General features: G+C 41.2%; 1 protein-coding gene across 2 annotated transcripts in view; it reads right to left on the reverse strand.

The window, feature by feature from the left end:
* DNAH11 (dynein axonemal heavy chain 11) overlaps positions 1–18,717 on the reverse strand; it is a 249,553-nt gene that overhangs the window by 148,650 nt on the left and 82,186 nt on the right. For both annotated transcript variants that reach the window (XM_045197324.3, XM_053927361.2), the window contains exons 31-38: positions 17,099–17,230; positions 15,153–15,313; positions 11,554–11,710; positions 11,291–11,436; positions 8,483–8,599; positions 3,783–3,921; positions 2,557–2,649; positions 306–500 (exon numbers count right to left, since the gene is read on the reverse strand). In XM_045197324.3, coding sequence (XP_045053259.2) covers positions 306–500; positions 2,557–2,649; positions 3,783–3,921; positions 8,483–8,599; positions 11,291–11,436; positions 11,554–11,710; positions 15,153–15,313; positions 17,099–17,230 — 1,140 coding nt within the window. The remainder of the gene's footprint in view (positions 1–305; positions 501–2,556; positions 2,650–3,782; positions 3,922–8,482; positions 8,600–11,290; positions 11,437–11,553; positions 11,711–15,152; positions 15,314–17,098; positions 17,231–18,717) is intronic.

Here is an 18,717-nt window from a genome sequence, read left to right on the forward strand (position 1 = left end):
CGGGCTGCATGCAGCCCAAGATGACTATGAATGGGGCCCGGCACAAAATCATAAATTCACTTAAAACATTATGAGATTTTTTTTGTGTGTGATTACATGTCACTGCAATGTATTTAATGTGTGGCCTGAGACAACTCTTCTTCTTCCAGTGTGGCCCAGAGACGCCAAAAGGTTGGACACCCCTGCAAAGTATATATTAAGATCATATTAAGGTTAGTGTAAGTTGAAGTCTTGTTCAGTGTCCCTTAACTACAGTGTCACTGCACATCCCAAGGGCTGCCATGACAAGCAAATGGTCCCTCTACCTTGAGGATGAAGCTCTCTTCGGGCTGCAGGTGGAGCTCCAGGGCGGACTGCCTGGCCATCTGCTCAAAGTGTGGCACCCTCCTTCGGGGCACATCCAGGGCTGGGAACAGGTCACTCACCAGGCCCAAAAACACAGGGATGTCCTCAGTCACTATTTTAGGCATATTGAAGTCCCTTAACGCTCTCATGAGTACCTAGAAAAGGAAATAGAACACACTTTATTTTTTAAAATTGCTAATACAGCCCCAGCTGGGGTGGCTTAGTAGATTGAGTACTGGCCTGTGGACCAAAGGGCCTCGAGTTCGATTCCCAGTCAGGGCACATGCCTGGGTTGCAGGCCAGATCCCCAGTAGGGGGCGTGCAAGAGGCAACCACACATTGATGTTTCTCTCGCTCTCTTTCTCCCTCCCTTCCTCTCTCTAAAAACAAATAAATAAAATCTTTTGAAAAAAAGAAAACAATTGTATTTTTAAAAAGCCAATACAATGTCTAACAAAGACCTAACAGCTAAGATGTTTTATTTCTCATATCTAAAGCATGAGAGTCAATACTGTTCTCTCTCAGGATGGCATTCTATCCACAGGGAGGTTAAATGGTCTCAATCTCACACATCAGAACATGAGAAGGCTCTGCCAACACCACGGACAGCCTCAGACTAAAGTCATCAAGAAGGTTCTGATCCATCACTGCCAGTGACCTGCTCTGATCTTCGGAAAGGGTCTGGGCCCTTCTCTCCTTAATCCTCACACTCCAGGACAATAAATTAACCAGGACCACCGGATCATTTCATTCAAAGTTCTCCGAGAATCTCGGAAGACTAAACTCAACCATTTTCAGTTCGGGTCTTTGTTTTATATGGGCCGAAAACCAAAAAGGGCTTTAGATGTTCAAAGCAGTAACTTGAACATGAGGACGACTTGTACAGAAAGAGGTACTGTATTTTTCGGACCATAAGACACACCTAGGTGTAAGAGGAAAATAGGAAAAAAATTTTGAAGCAAAAAATGTGGTAAAATATTTAATAACATAAATAACATAATATTTCACCAATGTAAATGTTAGCTACATTCAGAATATAAGACGCACCCCCATTTTCCTCCCAAATTTGGTGGGGGGGTAGTGCATCTTATAGTCTGAAAAATATGGTATGCATTTCAATAACAACAAGAACAACATAGCAGGAGAGAAAATAAATACAAGAAAATCCTGACCGCATCATGAATTGTGACTGAGAGGAAGAGAGAGATTGAAAAAAAGAATGTAGAGCCCTGGCCGGTGTGGCTTGGTTGGTTGGAGCATTGTCCCCTAGACCAAGAGGTCACACATTCAATTCCTGGTCAGGGCACACACCCAGGTTTTGGGATCGATCCCCAGTCGGGGCACGTACGGGAAAGCAACCAAGTTGACATTTCTGTCTCATGTCAATATTTCTCTCTCTCTTTCAGAGAAATAAAAAAAATGTCCTTAGGCAAGGATAAGAAAATGAATGTAGAAAATCACATAATACATATTCTCTCACATACAAAGAAACTCACTGGATAGATCTATTTTTTTTTCAACTTCTCAAGCCATGGTGCCTGTATACATAAGCACTATGCATACACAGAGCCATATATCTGTTACTTTCACTGCTGATTTAATCCAGAAGAAGAGACAGGCAGCTGCCACTGTTGGTTGCTAGGAGGGTCCATTCCCTACCTAGTAGCTCCGAATAACCGACGGAGCACAGCGCTGGGGACAGGTGTTCAACCTCCCTGTTCTGTGCTCTGTGTCCACCTTACATCCTATGAAATGGACATACTTTCTTCCATTAGATTTTGTCTTCGATAACTTCTTCAGGATTAACACCCCAGAATTAATCAACTTTTCTAAATGTTCCTCAGAGGAAATCTGAGCAATTTAATCAGAGCAATTACTGAACTATTTGATTATGACCACCAAAGTATTATTAGTAGCTGACATTTCAAAAGCACTTATAAAATCATATTTTCTTTCCTACACTCAATCCTTTTACTCAAGAATACTTGTGATCTTTTATAATATAAGAAATGCCAGGGCTCGAAATATCCTACATTAATAACAGATGCCATGTTTTTAAAGGTCGTGCTGTGCGTGACCCACTGTCCATGACACACTGATTTGTATGAAGCCGGTCTACAGCCGTACCACCCTGAACGTGCCCCATCTCGTCTGATTTGTACGAAGCTGTGTAGCTACTCACTCAACAAAATCACGTTAGTGTTGCGTTACCTGGTCTTCAGGTCTGTTTTTATCTCCTCGTTTCAGGGAGCCTGCTACAACCAAGACAGATTTAATAGCACGAAGTCCCCAGTCATAATGATCCTGAAATCAGAACACAGGCAAATTTTCTAAAACACTGTGTGAGGGAATAAGATTCTCATTCCGGAAGTGAACGCAGAAAGCTAAGAGTTCAGAGAAATGCGTGCTTTGATGTTGTGAAGTCATAGTTCCCTCTCCTCTCTGAAACCGTGAGACTCACGTTCCCTTTGGCTTCTTCCGGCTCCTTTCACCCGATTCCCTGCCTTTGTCAGCAAATTTCTTCTTCCCACAGCATTTCATTGTGGCATTTGCTTGAGGCTCCATCCAGCTCCCTTGCTCTTCTCTCTCAATAGACCTGCTAACTCAGGAGTTCAACCCCCTCCACACCTTCCCCTCCATCCACAAGCACATACTTCGGGTTGTACGGACAACCTTGCCGTCCCCCCTTCCCCAGGCCTAGGTCTCAAATAGCCCTGATTACTGTGGTGTTTTAATACTTTCATCCTGGAACGGCTGCAAAATAATGTTATCAGGAATTAATGAAAGGTCAAAGGACAAAAGTCAAAGGTGGCCAAAAAACCAAGTTTAAAAATAACAATGCTGATACATGTGTAGCTTTTGTGGCATATCAGCAACTTCAATGAAACTGCAAGAAGCTAATGACTAGAGAATAGAAAATAGTTAAGTTTGACCCATTTCAGAGACCAAGGAATTGTAGAGCAAAAGTTAAAAAAAAAAAAAAGCAAACTCTACTTTCAAATGGTGGATTACCAACAAATGAGAAAATTTCAGTTTAACATTTCTTGAGGTGTTCTCCAGAAAATCGGTTTTTACCCGACACTCATGGACATTCTTGCCTTCTCTCACGAGAAAATAATATTCTCACCAAGAAAGGGAGGCATCATGAAATTCCATTTAGAATTATAACACTGGCCAAGTTCAAAGGAAATCACGTAGCTCATCAACAAAAACTATTAAGTATAAATTAAACATGAAACTTAAAAGGTCTCAGGTTTAATTTCACAAAAAATTTAAGAATTGTAAAATACAGAGTTTTTGAAATGTTATAGAAAATGTAACTTACTTCTAAATGTCTAACCATAATTTGAAAGATAAATCACCCAGCACCCGTATTTCAAAAGCTGTTCTAATGTGACATAAGAACCAAGAGAAGTAACTAATGAAAGACTCGTCACCTGCTTGGAGAGGAGGTCTCTGCAGAGTGTGTACAATGTAACGAACTTCCGGGCTAATGAGCGGGCGTCCACAAAACCTTCAGCAATGAGCATGATTTCACAGATGAGCTCGATGTCGGGGGCCACCATGGCACAGGGTCTGTAAAGTAAATATGAAATTCAATTTGAAAATGTGAAAAGATATTAAGTACATTAGGCTGAAATCAAGTGATTAATTTGTACCAACATTCTAACCATTCCCAAGCAGCTAGTCACAGTTACCTCTGTCAATCATGGCTAACAAGATCCCTCTCTTTAACTAAAAACATTGTCTATTAGTTACGGATACACAGGAAAAGACACAAAGTCTGCAGATGGCAGAAGCATAGGTGGGTGTGTGCCGACTCCCATGGAGCAAATACTTCCACCGCGGCTGATTTCTCTCCACCCACATGACATCACTGAATGTGGAGCCGGGAGGAGCCACCCGGTAACACACCACCATACAGACACAAGAGACATACATGATCTTAGGAGTATAAATATTCCTAAAGTAATTTAATTATGAAGGGATGAGTTTTGAGTATCACCTTTGTCTGTGATACAATTTATGTAATCATAAGTTTATATAATTTAGTTTTTATTAGTGGTTGTACTTAACGACACACCTTGAAAACCCACAAAAATTTAACTACCAGCTCTTTTATGCTCATATGAGCCATGTCTGGTACACCGCTGCCTGAGGCCCGCTTCGAGACTTGTGTAAGATGAAAATTTATAAAAACATAGCTTTCAAATACCCCCTTTTTTAGAGGGGGACTTCTAAAAGTCCTTCCCAAAGAAAACTGCTATTAACAGCAACACTTGATAAAATTCCACTCAACTGAAGTGCAGAGGAGGAGTCAGGGAAATAAGAAGCTCATTATTTTCAATTTCTCTCAGCACGCACCCCAAATACTGACCCACCCCTTGTTGTGAACGTGATCACAGTCTACTTCACGCACACCTGGTTTTCATCCTAGGCGTTCCCCAGAGGCCCTCTGGGTCCGTGTCACTGAGTACAGACATGTCACTGAGTACACACACATTACTGAGCACATGTATGTAATTGAGTACGTGCTTTTATCTAAGCAGGCCCCACATTCACATAAGCAGTTTTCTCACATTTTTACTCTTTATCACATGACAAGAGTCATCAAGATGAAGAGCAAAGAAGGGAGAGAGAATGCTTAGCAAATGTGCTTCATTGCGACTTGCATTAATGTCGACAGGAACATTTTCTGAGCACTTTCTTCATGCCATATAGGATGCTAAAAGCTCTTCATGCGCTCTCACCTAGCTCGATGAGGTGGCCACTCTTCTCTCCTGCATTCCACGGAGGCGCACACGAAGGCTCTGAGAGGTACAAGCACCTGCCCCAGGCCACACACAGGCTGGGTAAGTGGCGGAATCGTGATACTTTGGGGGCTCACGTGTAAGTACTACCCACCTGCTCACGAGCACTACTGTCTTCGTCCAAGGGCCCTTCAAACTTGGCTGACACAAGCACTTGCACCCCAACATAAACGATGCTGCACTTAGTCACATTAAATTTATGGAAACTTCACAAGCAATTCAAATGTGAAGACCCAAAGGAAGACATGTGTGCAATGCATTGGGTTACACATGTAAAAATAATGGAAATATGTATAATTTTCCAATGAAAAGATTCTGTGATTATTACATTTATTTCCAGACTAGTTGTTCTATAGAATTTTTTTCAAGAAAACCAGGCATTATAAAATTGCTACACTAAAGAAAGCTGCTATATAAGGAAAGGAGAGCATTCAATAATGTATGCTAGAATAATTGACTATTAGGGAAAGTAATTCTGTTTAAATACTCATTTCATGTTCCTTACCAAAACAAGTCTTTAACAGATGAAGTACATTTAAAAATAATACTATAAAGATCAGAAGAAAATACATGGGAAATATATAGATGGATAAACAAGCAAATTTTAAGCTTAAAAGAATATAAGAACAGAGGTTCTTATATTACATTGTAATATATTATTTTGAAGGCAGACTGTGAATAAAGAACACAGTGTGAACACTAAAGAACAAAGAAATAAAACTGATAAGCCTCTCACTCATCAAGGTAGAAAAGAATGTGAGAGCAAAAATCACCCATCTCAGACATGGACTCCAAGACATCACCACAGATAACAAGGAAATGTCACAGCCACATTAATGCCAATAAATTCAACAATCTAGATAACATGAAGACATTCCTCAAAAGATCCAAATTATCAAAAGCAAATTCAAGACAAAATAAAAAATCTGGATAATTCCATATCTATTAAAGAAATAGAATGTATCACTAAAAGGATTCCTACAAAAAAATCTAGGCCCAGAGGGCCTCACTGATTAAGCCTATTAAATAACTAAGGGGAAAATAATATGAATCCTATAAAAACTCTTAACACACACGGAAGAAGGGAGCATTTGCCAACTCCTTTCATGAGGTTATCGTTACTGTGATGCCCATACCAGATTAAGGTATCACAAGAAAAGACACTATAGACCAGTATCCCTCATGGCATAGATTTTAAAATCTTTAACAAAATAGTAGCATATTAACTCCATCAATATGTATAGAAAAAGCCCTGGCTGGTGTAGCTCAGTGGATTGAGCATGGGCCTGTAAACCAAAGGGTTGTCAGTTTGATTCCCAGTCATGGCACATGCCTGGGTTGTGGGCCAGGTCCCCAGTAGGGGGCATGCGAGAGGCAATCACACATTGTTTCTCTCCCTCTCTTTCTCCCTCCCTTCCCTGCTCTCTAAAAATAAATAAATAAAATCTTTTAAAAAATTATATCTCCTGACCAAGAGAAGCTGATCCTAGGAATGCATTATTGAATTGTTTAGCATTTGAAAAATCGATATAGTTTAGCACATTAACAGAAAAATGAAAACTATAAAACAGAACTTCTAGAAGAACATGCAGTTGAAAATTTTTGCAACCTGGGGCTAATTAAATGTTCTCAATCAGGATAGAAAAAACAAAACAAACTGATAAGTTGCATTTCATCAAATTTTAAACTTCTATCTTTGATGAACACCATTAAGAAAATGAAAATGCAAGCCACAAACTGAAAGGCATTTGCAATATATGTGTCTAATAAAGAAATTGTACCCAGAACACAGAATTTCACAGAAACTGGCATAGGAATGGCTAGTAAGTCACACGAAAAGACGATCAACATCATTAGCCATCATGGAAACACAAACAGAGCCCACAATGGCAAACCACTGCGTATCTACCAGACTGGCTGAATCCAAAACACTGACGATACCAAGTTTGGACAGGAATGTAGGGCAAGTGTACAATGATACAACCCTCTTGGAAAACAGACTGCAAATTCTAACAAAGTCAAATACACATTTGCCACATGACTTAATAATGCAATTCACAGATCTTTATCCCAAAGAAGACTTGTTCATACTAGGATTGAACACGAAAGTTTATAGCAGCTTTGTTCACAATAGCCCCACACTAGGAACGACCCATGTGTCAGTTGACTGGTGAATGGGTGAACGAATGGATACATACAGGAGAATACTCACCAGGAACAAACAGAAACTACTGATACACTCTAACTTGGAAGGAACCCCAAACCATACTGTTGAAAGGAAAGAAGACAGCAAATGAATACATGCTGTGTAGTTTCATTTATGTAAATAAATTTAACCTGAAGTCACAGAAAGCACACCAGTGGTATGGGGGACTAACTTCAAGGGGCACAAGAGAACTTCGGGGGTGCTGGAAATATTCCATTTCTCAATTATGCTAGTATTTTTGCCAATTATGCACTTACATGGGTGTCCTTTTGTGTGAAATTATACCCGAACAAAGTTGATTTAAAATATGAGTTAAGTAACTGGTTCAAATGCAACAGCAGAGTTTTCTGACAGAGCACTAACAGGAGTGATATTGGTAGATTGCTGCTGGAAAAGAGGTCATCAATAGGCATTTCAATCATGCACCAATTCTGCAGGTAGGAATCTATTGTGGGTAATAATCAGAAATAAGGATAACTCTTTATATGAAAAGATGGTTATAGCCTGCGATTTTAGGATCATAAAAAACTGAAAGAAAAATGCAAATCCTACATGTCAATTGGGAATAGTTAAGAAAATTATGAACAAGCCATACAGAGACTATTTTGGAGCCACATAAAATGGAATTTCCAAAGACTATTTAATACTATGAAAAACTACTTGTGGCAAAATATTAAATGAGAACTAAATAAAAATTATGCCTAACCTCCTATCTTAACTCCATAAAATATACATTATAAAAGAGACTAGTAAAAAAATATAACAATCGTTATTTCTGGGTAGTAAAGCTGTAGCTGTAATGTTCTATTTATTCTTTTCTGTATTTTCCAAATATTTTATAATTGGTGAAAATTATAATAAAAATATCATTACAAAAGAGCTGGTACTAAATGTTCAAAAATACCACAAGACCTTTAAGGAATGAACTTGAGTCCAGTTTCATATTACAAAAGAATGAATTTATCATGCTGAAGGTTCTCTCCATAAAGTAATCCCTGAGAAAGAATAAGGGGCTTTTTACAGGAATTCTCAAGTACAAACAAATCTTTTAACAGTGCAGACCAGCGACGTTAGGTGGCATGAGAGCTCCAGATGCTAAACCGCAAAGCGAAACACTTGCCTGAAAAGAGCTTTGAGATTTTCCGGTAATTCGGTCCGACCAGCATACCCTGGGTTCATGGTTATAAATATTCCAACTGATGGCTTCAGCGTGATAGCTTCCCCGAGAAACACAAATCTACCATAAGAAGAATACTGATGGAATTAAACATGTTCACTGAATATGAATGCACATTGACAAATGCAAACCACAGACAAGTGCAAACGTTATTAGGAAGCTGTTTATTCTGTGTAATTTTCTTTAAAATTCATAAGCATACATATTTTGAGTATGCTTTGAAGCATGTTTATTAACAATTCACTCCATTTCCCCGAAGGAATTACAAATATGGAAAGTATCCTTTTATATCGTAGCAAAGCCATAAGATGCTAGAATGTAAAAATGAGGCCTTGACCACTTAAACAATTCAGAAAAGGTGGCACCATTTTCACCTTCAAATGTGGGCTGCAGTTGTTTGAATGAGGTACTGCACAGGTAGAGGATACTGTGCTGAGAGAAGAAAGAGACTTCATGTTCAGCCTTCATTTCATGGTTTCCCATCCTCCTTCCCCCACTCTTCCTTCCCTCCTTCCTTCTCCCCTCCCTCCCTCCCATTTGACAAACACCCATTGGCAACCACCGAGGGGCAGAAGAGCGCAGTGGCTGTGACAGCCAGCTCTGGGGTTGGACTGGGAGCATTCGGGGACCAGCTATGTCACTTTAGGCATGTTCTAATTCCCTCATCTAACTGAAAAGGGATAATAATATCACCCGCTTCATTGGCTTATATGAGGATTAAATGAGATTATGTATCTAAATGCCTAAAACATGGTAGATACCCAACAGATTTTTGCTCTGATTGTGGCTATTATCATCCCTTGAAGGCAGAGGAGAAGCAGTGAAGGATTTTCAGCAAGATTTGCAAGGGCCAAATTAGGATTTTGATGGCCAGAGCAATGTAATGTAATGGACTGTAGGAGGACACTTTCCTCCTGAAGGGTAAGTAGGAGGAAACTTTCACATGAGCTAAATGAGACAAAGTATAAGGCTTTTTCTTGTTGAGAAGGGGGAGGGGAGGAGGAGTGGAGGAGCTGGGCCTACACCGCAGACTGAGGAGGGAAAGAGACGCAGTGTTGAGGACTATGAGCTGCTTAGGCACCAGAGAGTTAAGAGAAGGTGGATTCTGGAGAGTCAAGGTAAGGATGGAGAAATCTGCATTCCTAGAACAGCAGGGAGACAGGCCTGGGAGGGCTATTCGAGCAGGCAAGTGACTGCTGTCCCATTAGTCAGAGGAGAATAACCGCAGGTCAAAGGGAAGGACCTCACGAGGGTACAGCCAGCAAGATTCTGGAAGACTTTGGAAGGATTTGTGGTTAAGGCATGGTCCCAACGCTTAAATCCTCGAGTATAAGCAGAGTTTAATCAAACACATGAAATCGAGAAGGAGCCAGCCATCTGCACATGGACTAGCCTAGCGTGAAGAAGAACAGGCACAGCTGACAGACACACAGGCATGGGGACAGGAGACTATCAAGAGCTGAGGTGGGGAGTTTTTAGAAGTCCTGGACCAGTTCTATAAGTCTCCAAAGGAAAAGATGGCTTCAAACGGCACCTGGGTTACGTTAAATAATAAGAGTTTGACTAAAAGCTCAACCAAGTGCACCTGGGGATAAAAGAGGAAAGACCCTAACTTCTCTAACGTGGCATTAGAGTAGGGCAGGTGAAAGGCAACTGCTTCCTGGTACCCAGAGCCACGTGGTAGGGGGACAGGGAGGATTTCTAGAAGGTGGAAATACGCAGCTGTAAGTTATGATCACAACTGGAAACTCCTCCAATAGCTTCACAGTTTCCAGCAGCTAGATAATCTTTCCATGATGGGGAGATTGAAATGTTCCTGGCTGAGCAAAATACCTTAATAATGAAAGGTAAATGGATAGGCCAGATAAATGAGCTGTACATTACTTACTGTATACCAAAACTGTGACAACAAAACCACAACCGTGTACTGTAATACTTACTTCTCAAATCAAGCCATCAAACCCTGTCGTCTTGTATCTTTTAGAGTGTGGCATCAAGTTGGGAAGTGGTCAGGTCCTGGATATATTTGGAATGTTTTTGGCCCAAGTAAATGGGAGAAAGTAGGGCTATAATCTACTGGGATGGGACATCAAATAAAGCAGGTGGTGGTGGAAAGACCAGAATTTTGACTTTGAGGTGAGAGGACTGTGAGACCTCAAGTGGCACCTTGAGGGGCCCCAACAGGCATCACCTATGAAGCCCAGGTATCGGGGGAGGGGGATCTGGGCAGCTGGCAGCCAGCAGCATGCAGATGGTACTGAAGGCCACACAACTGGATGAAATCACCAGGGGAAGAAGTGTGAATATAGTATACTTTTGCCCATTTCATAGATACGAAGTAATAGCCCTGAGGGTGGGAGAACACTGCGGGGACAGTCTGGTGTCCTAGAACCCAAGTGAGGAAAGTGTGTCCCCACAATGGAGGGACCAACCATGTCAGATGCGGCCAGAAGGTCAAGATAGATCAGGATTGAGAACTGATCGCTGATTTAGCATTGTAGAGGGTGTTATACTTTAAGTGATTGAGATACCGTAATACACCTCTGTTGTATTCAACACTTAAAAACCAGTCATTAAAATATGGGAGGTCATTCTGAATAACTATTCAAAATTAGCCAGTCTCTCTTATTTTATCTATTTCATGAGGCAGGGAGAAGCAGCATGGGCTGTGAAGGTGAAGTTTACGGCATTCTTCCATGTTATTCTTTCTATTTGTAACCACAGGGGAGAAAAAAGCCACATGCCACCCACCTCTTTTTCCTGTTTCTGATGGCATCATGTATCATTTTCACTTGCACCGCCACCACGGACAGAACTTCCACAGAAATCCGATTGAACTCATCGAAGCAGCCCCAGGCTCCGGTCTGCACCAATCCCTTGTAGATATTTCCTATGGACTAAAGGATGGAGTGAGGCATGTAGAATTTAACAGAAGGGGGACTGAAGCTATTATTTCGAATCATTTCACATCAGGAACAGCACTGTTAGAATACATCATCCTCTAACTAACTTACTTTGTAGTCCATTTGCTCTGCACAGTTGAACACATAAACCATCATGCCAAGGGCACGTCCGAGATCTTTGGTGGTTTCGGTTTTCCCTGTACCGGCGGGGCCAGCTGGAGCGCCACTCATGGTCAGGCGGAGTGACTGAGTTAGAGTAATGTAACACCTTCAAGCAACAGAAAACACAGGTAGCAGTCTAACACGAGATTTCTAGACAACACAAGGGCAATCCAATTTGTTTTCAAGTGTAAGACGTCAACATCTAGAATGTGGTAGTAGCACAAAATATTAATATACCTTTGATTTGTTCATGGCAATAAGGAGAGTCAATAATATTTCATATTTCAGTTATTTTTACATTGGTTGTTTAACAATAGAGGAAAACGTATTGCTCTGTCTCATTTCCTAAGAGCTCTGTATTTAAATACAACTAACATTCAATTTGCAATGTTATAGAATTTCTGATATTTCTAGGTAAAGATACTATTAATATGGCAGACAACATCTCAAACTATTGTTTATAAAACAAATATAGAAATCTTGGATGATGAATGAATTAAACATTTACTTCATTAAACTGCCACCTAATAACTACACTGATCTGAGATATGTAAATATATACACAGTCTGCAAATAATATATACCTGTTTCAAAGTATAAAGCAAATGCACAAAGTCATAATTTATTATATTAAAATGTATTTTAGGAATTCATTTTGCATGTGTTGCTACTTGCATTTAGATTATAATACCTTTTCTGCAGGAAAGACTTGGCGGTTCTTAGACTGAGAAAAATTATGCAAAGACAGAATTTAATATTTGTAAAAGAAGGAAAACCCAATAAATAGCAAGCGCCTTCCACAGGGTTTCTGCTGAGTGAGAAGCCATTTTTGTCTCAGTACAGACAGCAGATCTAGTGGAGACACAAGGCAGGTCAGCAGACCAGGCACTAGTGTCTACTTTGCCAATAAGCAGATAATCTCTCTCTCTCTCTCTCTCTCTTTTTTTTGACATCAACTTGCCTCAGTTTTCTCCTCCGTAAAATGAGGTTTATTGTAGGAAGATTTAAGGAAAGCTGCAGGTAAATACCTTGAAAGATTCAAATTACTAAGCAGACAGAAACAATGATGCATAAAAATGCAAAGCATTTCCATAGTTTACGGCCATCATAGGTTTAAGTGAATTTTACAATGAATATGGAGTGGAAAGACCCCTGGACTGAGAATGGAGCACTTTCTGTAGTAGAGACTATCCTCTAGTATCTTTTCCTCACGTTCCAAGTTTTGACTGGACATGTGGCCACCAATATGCTGCAGATGACACTTCCTACCTCCCTTCCAGCCAGGAGTGACCAAGCTCCACCCATGTGCTAAGTGCTGAAACCATGTGTGCAAATCCTAGGAAAATGCCTCTGCTGGGACCACCCCACTCTGGGCTGTTACACAGGTAGGACATTAGCTGCTGTGTTATCGAGACCATTATATTTTGGAGCTCTCTGTAACAGCAGCCTAGCCCGCACCTTCCTCGCCAATTCACCCATGTTCCAACTCAAGTGTCTCAGTGACAAGCTGGTTGATGACCCAAGTCACTGCAGTTGCCCATCCATGTGAGAAGGAGCCACACAACCCGCCCTGCCCACCACACAAAGGTATGGTCAGCATCAAATGAGATGCAACAGACGTGCTCTAAAGGCATCACTGTGTTAGTGTAAACAATGTGTAACTGACCCACAGAATGGAATGCAAAAGAAATGTATACACTACACAGTGTGAACACCATGTAGCACTATTTTTTAAAAGATTTTATTTATTTATTTTTAGAGAGAGGAGTAGGGAGGAGAGAGAGGGGGGAGAGACACTGATGTGAGAGAGAAACATCAATTGGTTGCCTCTCATACGTGCCCCAACTGGGGACTGAACCCGCAATCCGGGCATGTGCCCTGACCCGGAATTGAATTGACGACCTTTCACTTTTCGGGTTGATGCCCAACCAAGTGAGCCATACCAGTCAGGGAATATGTAGCATTAGTAATACTCTCAAAAGGAACATTCATCTTTCATCTTCCAAATAAACCATGTAGTGATTTTTTAGTTAAAAAATGTAATAAACTGTTAGTCCTGACATATCGGTAAACTTTAAAATGTCTCTTGCACTTTTCTCCTATGACAACGTCACATATACACAGTAGACACTTAGCAGCTGCAGTTTTGACTGTTCTCAAGTAACTTTTGTCAAGCTACACATTTTCATCTCTCGCCTGGAGAGCAATATAGAAATTAACTGTGTAATTAAGATACCAAACACTGACTCTTAGTGAAAGACAAGTTAAAGAGAGCTGCTTTAGAGAAAGAGAATTACAGAAGCTGTACAATTTATCAGTGATGAAATCATGAGCAGACTGATACGTAAAGAACACTCACGAGGCTAGTGAGAGAATCCCACCAACCTCCCAGGACCACCACTGCAGCCCAGCTTCAAAGACTTCTCATGTGAAACTGTCTCCATTTTTTTTCTTCCCAAATAAGTTGTGTGGTATGGGGAACTGAACAATTAGGTACACTCCTGTGATTTTGAGGTGAGATTTCTCTTTCCTGAAAATCAAGGATTAAAATGTGCTTTCTCCCACCAAGTAAATTTGGCAGAGGTTGGAACACTAACAAAGAATTTCAAGTCAGTATGACAAATCCTTCTCTCTACAACGTTCTAACCTGTGTATACATTTACCAGAGTCCCACAGAAACCCCATCTCCCCCTGCCACACTGGAGCCACACTGGCTCTCTGTCTCATCCCTTGCACTGGCCAAGCTCCTTGCCACCTCAGGAACCTTGTTCTTGTCTGTGCCTGTAACTTTCTGCCCCAGGAAGTCTGTAGAGCCGGCTCCTTGTGACCATTTCGGTCTCAGTTCAAATGTCCTCTCACTCAATCTGCGATAATAGACTCTTCCTTCAAGATAGGTCTAACCTATCAACTGGTTTAATTTTGTCACAGCATATATTACCACCAAAAATAACTCTTAATTGTTTATTGTTCCTCTTCATTCCACACGCCACACTCAACTAGGAAGTAGCCTCAGGGAGAGCAGACACCCTGCCTGTATAAAGCCGGGAGGGCGCCTAGCACATACTCCACAGGTGTCTGCTAAACCACTTCACAGGACTGTGTTCTCTCTCTCTTCATCCTTTCGGTGGGCAATCCTTCAAAAATGAACTTGAACACAGGCAATTGCTATGTTTACACTTCCAATAGAGGGACGCAGTGGGGGGAGGTGGTTACACATCCTGCTAGCAGGATGTTAGCCAGAGACAGCCACAGAGGGTGGACTTAGTGATCAGAGATGCTGCCTTGAACCATATAAACCTGCTCATGAGTTCATGGCTTCTGTATATTATATAGCGTCTGTCATTCTGCTTCTCTAACTTGGCTCTCTTTAATGTGTTTCGAACTAAAGTCAGCGCTCACCCTGTTACTTACTAGTGCACGTGCACACGGCTTTTATGGGGTTTCCCAATCTGCTCATCCCTTCCTCTCACTCCTTTCTTCTCAGCCGCACGCGTCTTTACCGGTGCTGGGGGCGCCTCGTTTCCCGTCTAAGTCAAACTCACTCTTACCTGTCGGTTAGAGGGGTGATCACTAGTCGAGGACTGTTTCCTAAATATTCATAGAAGTACTGGAACTGGGCGTCACAAATATTAACGAAGCAGTGCTTCTGGGTGTCCTCCCACTGGTGACGGAGCTGAGACAGCCAAGCAAACGCCTGGGGGCTGACGACCTACAAACAGCACACGGCCGTCATGTACAGGCACAGAGCTCGGAGGCATCAAGCTTAATGTGTTAATCTAATCAACTCTTTTGAGTCACATTTTATTTCTAAAAATCTCACAAAAGGGAAATCTTTTGCACGCTACTGCAAATTGTAATTGCATGTAGCTGGCTGAATACTTAATAAGAAATACACGTGTAATTAAAGTCTTCATTTTGAGAAGGCTTTTACAGTAAAACAATATCAACTTGTTCAAGCAATGCTTTCTCCCTTCACATGAATCGCCCCAGGACATTTGATCACTGTTGTAACTTTATACTCGTATCGTTAAAATCAGGTTAAAAATACACTCTCTATTAAAATGACACATCATTCATAATTTCTAAATGTCAGGGGTAAACTATGCTTTCAATAGTCCATTCTCAACCCAGTCTGCTTTTAGTACGGGGGTTTCCCACTTCATTTTTGTTAAATCAAGTAACAGTATCTTTTTTCATTACTGTTCTTTACTATTGTAGCAATGTTATCCACTCTTCCAGTTTGAAAATATAATTCCAGTCTCTTCAAAACCATGACCCTAGAATTTTCGGGAAATCACTTGACGTTACTGAAACTATTGTCCACTGATTTGTCTGATGTCTACATAAGTCTCAACATTGCCTACATATGTGTAGTCGATGATCAGAAATTAGACAAAGTCTGTATCTCTTTTAATACAAAATAAAGGACATATTTTAAATAAAAATTTATCCTACCACAAGCAAATCACCACTGACAAAACATAATGAAATATGGAAGAAGGCGCATGGTCCTATTCAAAGTGCAGTTACCAAAGGTCATTGTCAAAACGAGAATACCCAGTGAGTGGTATTTTGCAAGGATCGGTTTTGGATTAGCAGTTAAAGAACATTAATGGTCCTGAACCTGGAACAAGCAGTATTTTTTTAAGTTTATGGCTTCTACAAAGAAGCATTTGCTTGCACTTTGTGAAGAAAATTAAACTTCACTTTGATTTTAATAACTCAAGAAAGAACTAGAAAAACAACAGAAAACATTTCATAATATATACATGCATTCATATTGTGAAAGGGATCGTCTTATTTTAGTACCACCCCCCCAAAAAAGGGAGGGTCTGGAGGAAGTAGGTGATGGGCATGATGTATCAATGCTGTTTAGTAGACAAAGATACCTGACGTTTGTAAGTAGGGACATGCTTTGGAAAAGGGGTGAGAAAGTTCTCTCACATTAAAAACTGCCAGTATCTAAGAGACACCGGGACTTTTGAAAGGGATACATACAGAGGTTACTAAGGCACTGAAAGGATTAGAAAATAACTCCTTTAAAGAAGGTCGCTTAGCCTGGAAGGGAAAAGACGAGGAGTGACCAACATTTCTCTTCCTTCAAAAGGAAAAGAACCAAAGGCACATAGAAATGGGCTAAATGACACAAATCATGCTGCCATCGGCTGGGTGAGCCACAGAGGTGAGAAATGAACATGGCAACTCCTCAGGCTTCTTCCATCCTTGGTTCGGTTTTTGAATGATCTGGTTCAGAGGCTCCTGACTTGACAAAACCCTTGGGGAACATCACTTGGGATAACTTTCCCGAGGGCAATACACTAGCTAACTCAAATCAAACTCACCCAAAGTAAGCATAACTAACTTCTCAGGGCTAATTAAAATACACAAAGTATTTTTTTAAAAAAAACCAGTGACTTTCTTAGAAGTACTCTTGACAATAAACACTACTATTGGGAAACACCAAAAATACCCGAAATCTCTATAAACAACTTGCCTTCTGGGAGATGAGCTTCGCCACCACATCCCGGGCGTGGACGTCTACGGTGCAAATAGTCACGATCTTCTGCCTGTCTCCAGGTGGCAGCTCTCCCAGCAAAAGTGCAATCAGCGCGTTCAACTGAGAAACCTAAAAGGAATTTTTGTAAAAGGAGGTAAGGGTGACAAATACAGAATCTAACAGCCCAACGGTCTTCATGTTTGTAACTAGTCCATTAGTTTACAAAAGAATTTCAGTGTATCTCAGCTGGCCCCACACAACCCTGGGGCTTTGGAGATGAAGAGAGGAATGTCATGAAATTAATTAAATCAAATAATATAAATATTATTACCTCCTCTGAGCTGAGACTCAGAGAAGACACGTGAACCTGCTGGTGATGACAAAGCCAGAGGCAGAAGCAAGGTCTCCTGGCTGCACTGAACCGCCTCTTCACCCATGCAGCCCACCACTTTGCTGGAACAGAGATGACTACGAATTTTAAAAGGTCAATTTGAACTAACGTCTATAAAAGCAGACTTCAATATCATATGTTTTATTGTTTGTTTTTGGCTTTGGGAGGTTTTCTTGCATAGGAGATAGTGATGATTACTGAGAAAATATTTGAATGTGGAGCTGAAGACCACCCCGCTTAATTCTTCTTATTCACATCCCTATCTTGTTTAGGTCTATCGATTTCTTAGATCAGTATCTGCCAAACTACTGGGCTCCTCACAGAATGGAGAGGAACGAAATGGACTGGAATGACATGGACGAGAAAGTGTGGCATCACAGTAGTAAGAGTGACATTGTTTTGTGACACTTTGTTTCAGTTTCAGGCTTTTGAGTACACACACACGTGTGACCTTGGTCTGACGTGAAACATTTCTTACTGATTGTGATCAGGAAGGTCTGAAAGATACTTTCTTAGGTGGTTATTTTTGTTAGCAAACTTATTTATACAAAACATTCCTGTCTAACTCAAGGCTTATTAGCAAAAAAGAAAAAAAGTCTTTTAATCCGGGGTAGCATATTGTAAAACAATACTATCCCCTTTCCTTTTTCACTCCACCAAGGAGAGTGAATTACAAACTGGTGGCTCCTGAGAGCATTGGTAACAGGTGACTGTGGCATATCACCAGAGGCTCTCGAACCCGTGCAGCCTACTGTCAAAACACGTTCCCCGCACTGCTATCACCACATCCCAGAAAACGCCAACACTGCAGACATCCCCCAGACTGTGGCGCAGCAGAACTGGGGAAGATTATGTGACAACAGAGAGAGCAGGCAGGGAGACAAGACCCACACCACGCTCCATGGGCATTTCGTGAGGATGCCCAACGAGCCAGGCACTGACTGAGCACATCGTCTGTATCGCCTCACTTCAATCTTCACAACAATCGATTTTTACCCTAATTTTGATGAGGGAACTGAGTCACAGATATAGTAACCACATTCACGGAGAGGGGAGGGGAACTCAAACCCAGACAGTCTGACTTCAGGGCCTGTGCCCTCGCTGCTCCCACCACACAGAAGCGCTATACCAGCCCCTACATACTGACCCGCCAGGCCCTCTGAGCTGGAGAAGCAGGCTGTACAGGAGCATCCCAGGGAGACGGGACAGCAAACACAGTGGAAAG

The sequence above is a fragment of the Desmodus rotundus genome, chromosome 6, assembly GCF_022682495.2.
Source record: "Desmodus rotundus isolate HL8 chromosome 6, HLdesRot8A.1, whole genome shotgun sequence".
NCBI classification, from domain to species: domain Eukaryota; kingdom Metazoa; phylum Chordata; class Mammalia; order Chiroptera; family Phyllostomidae; genus Desmodus; species Desmodus rotundus.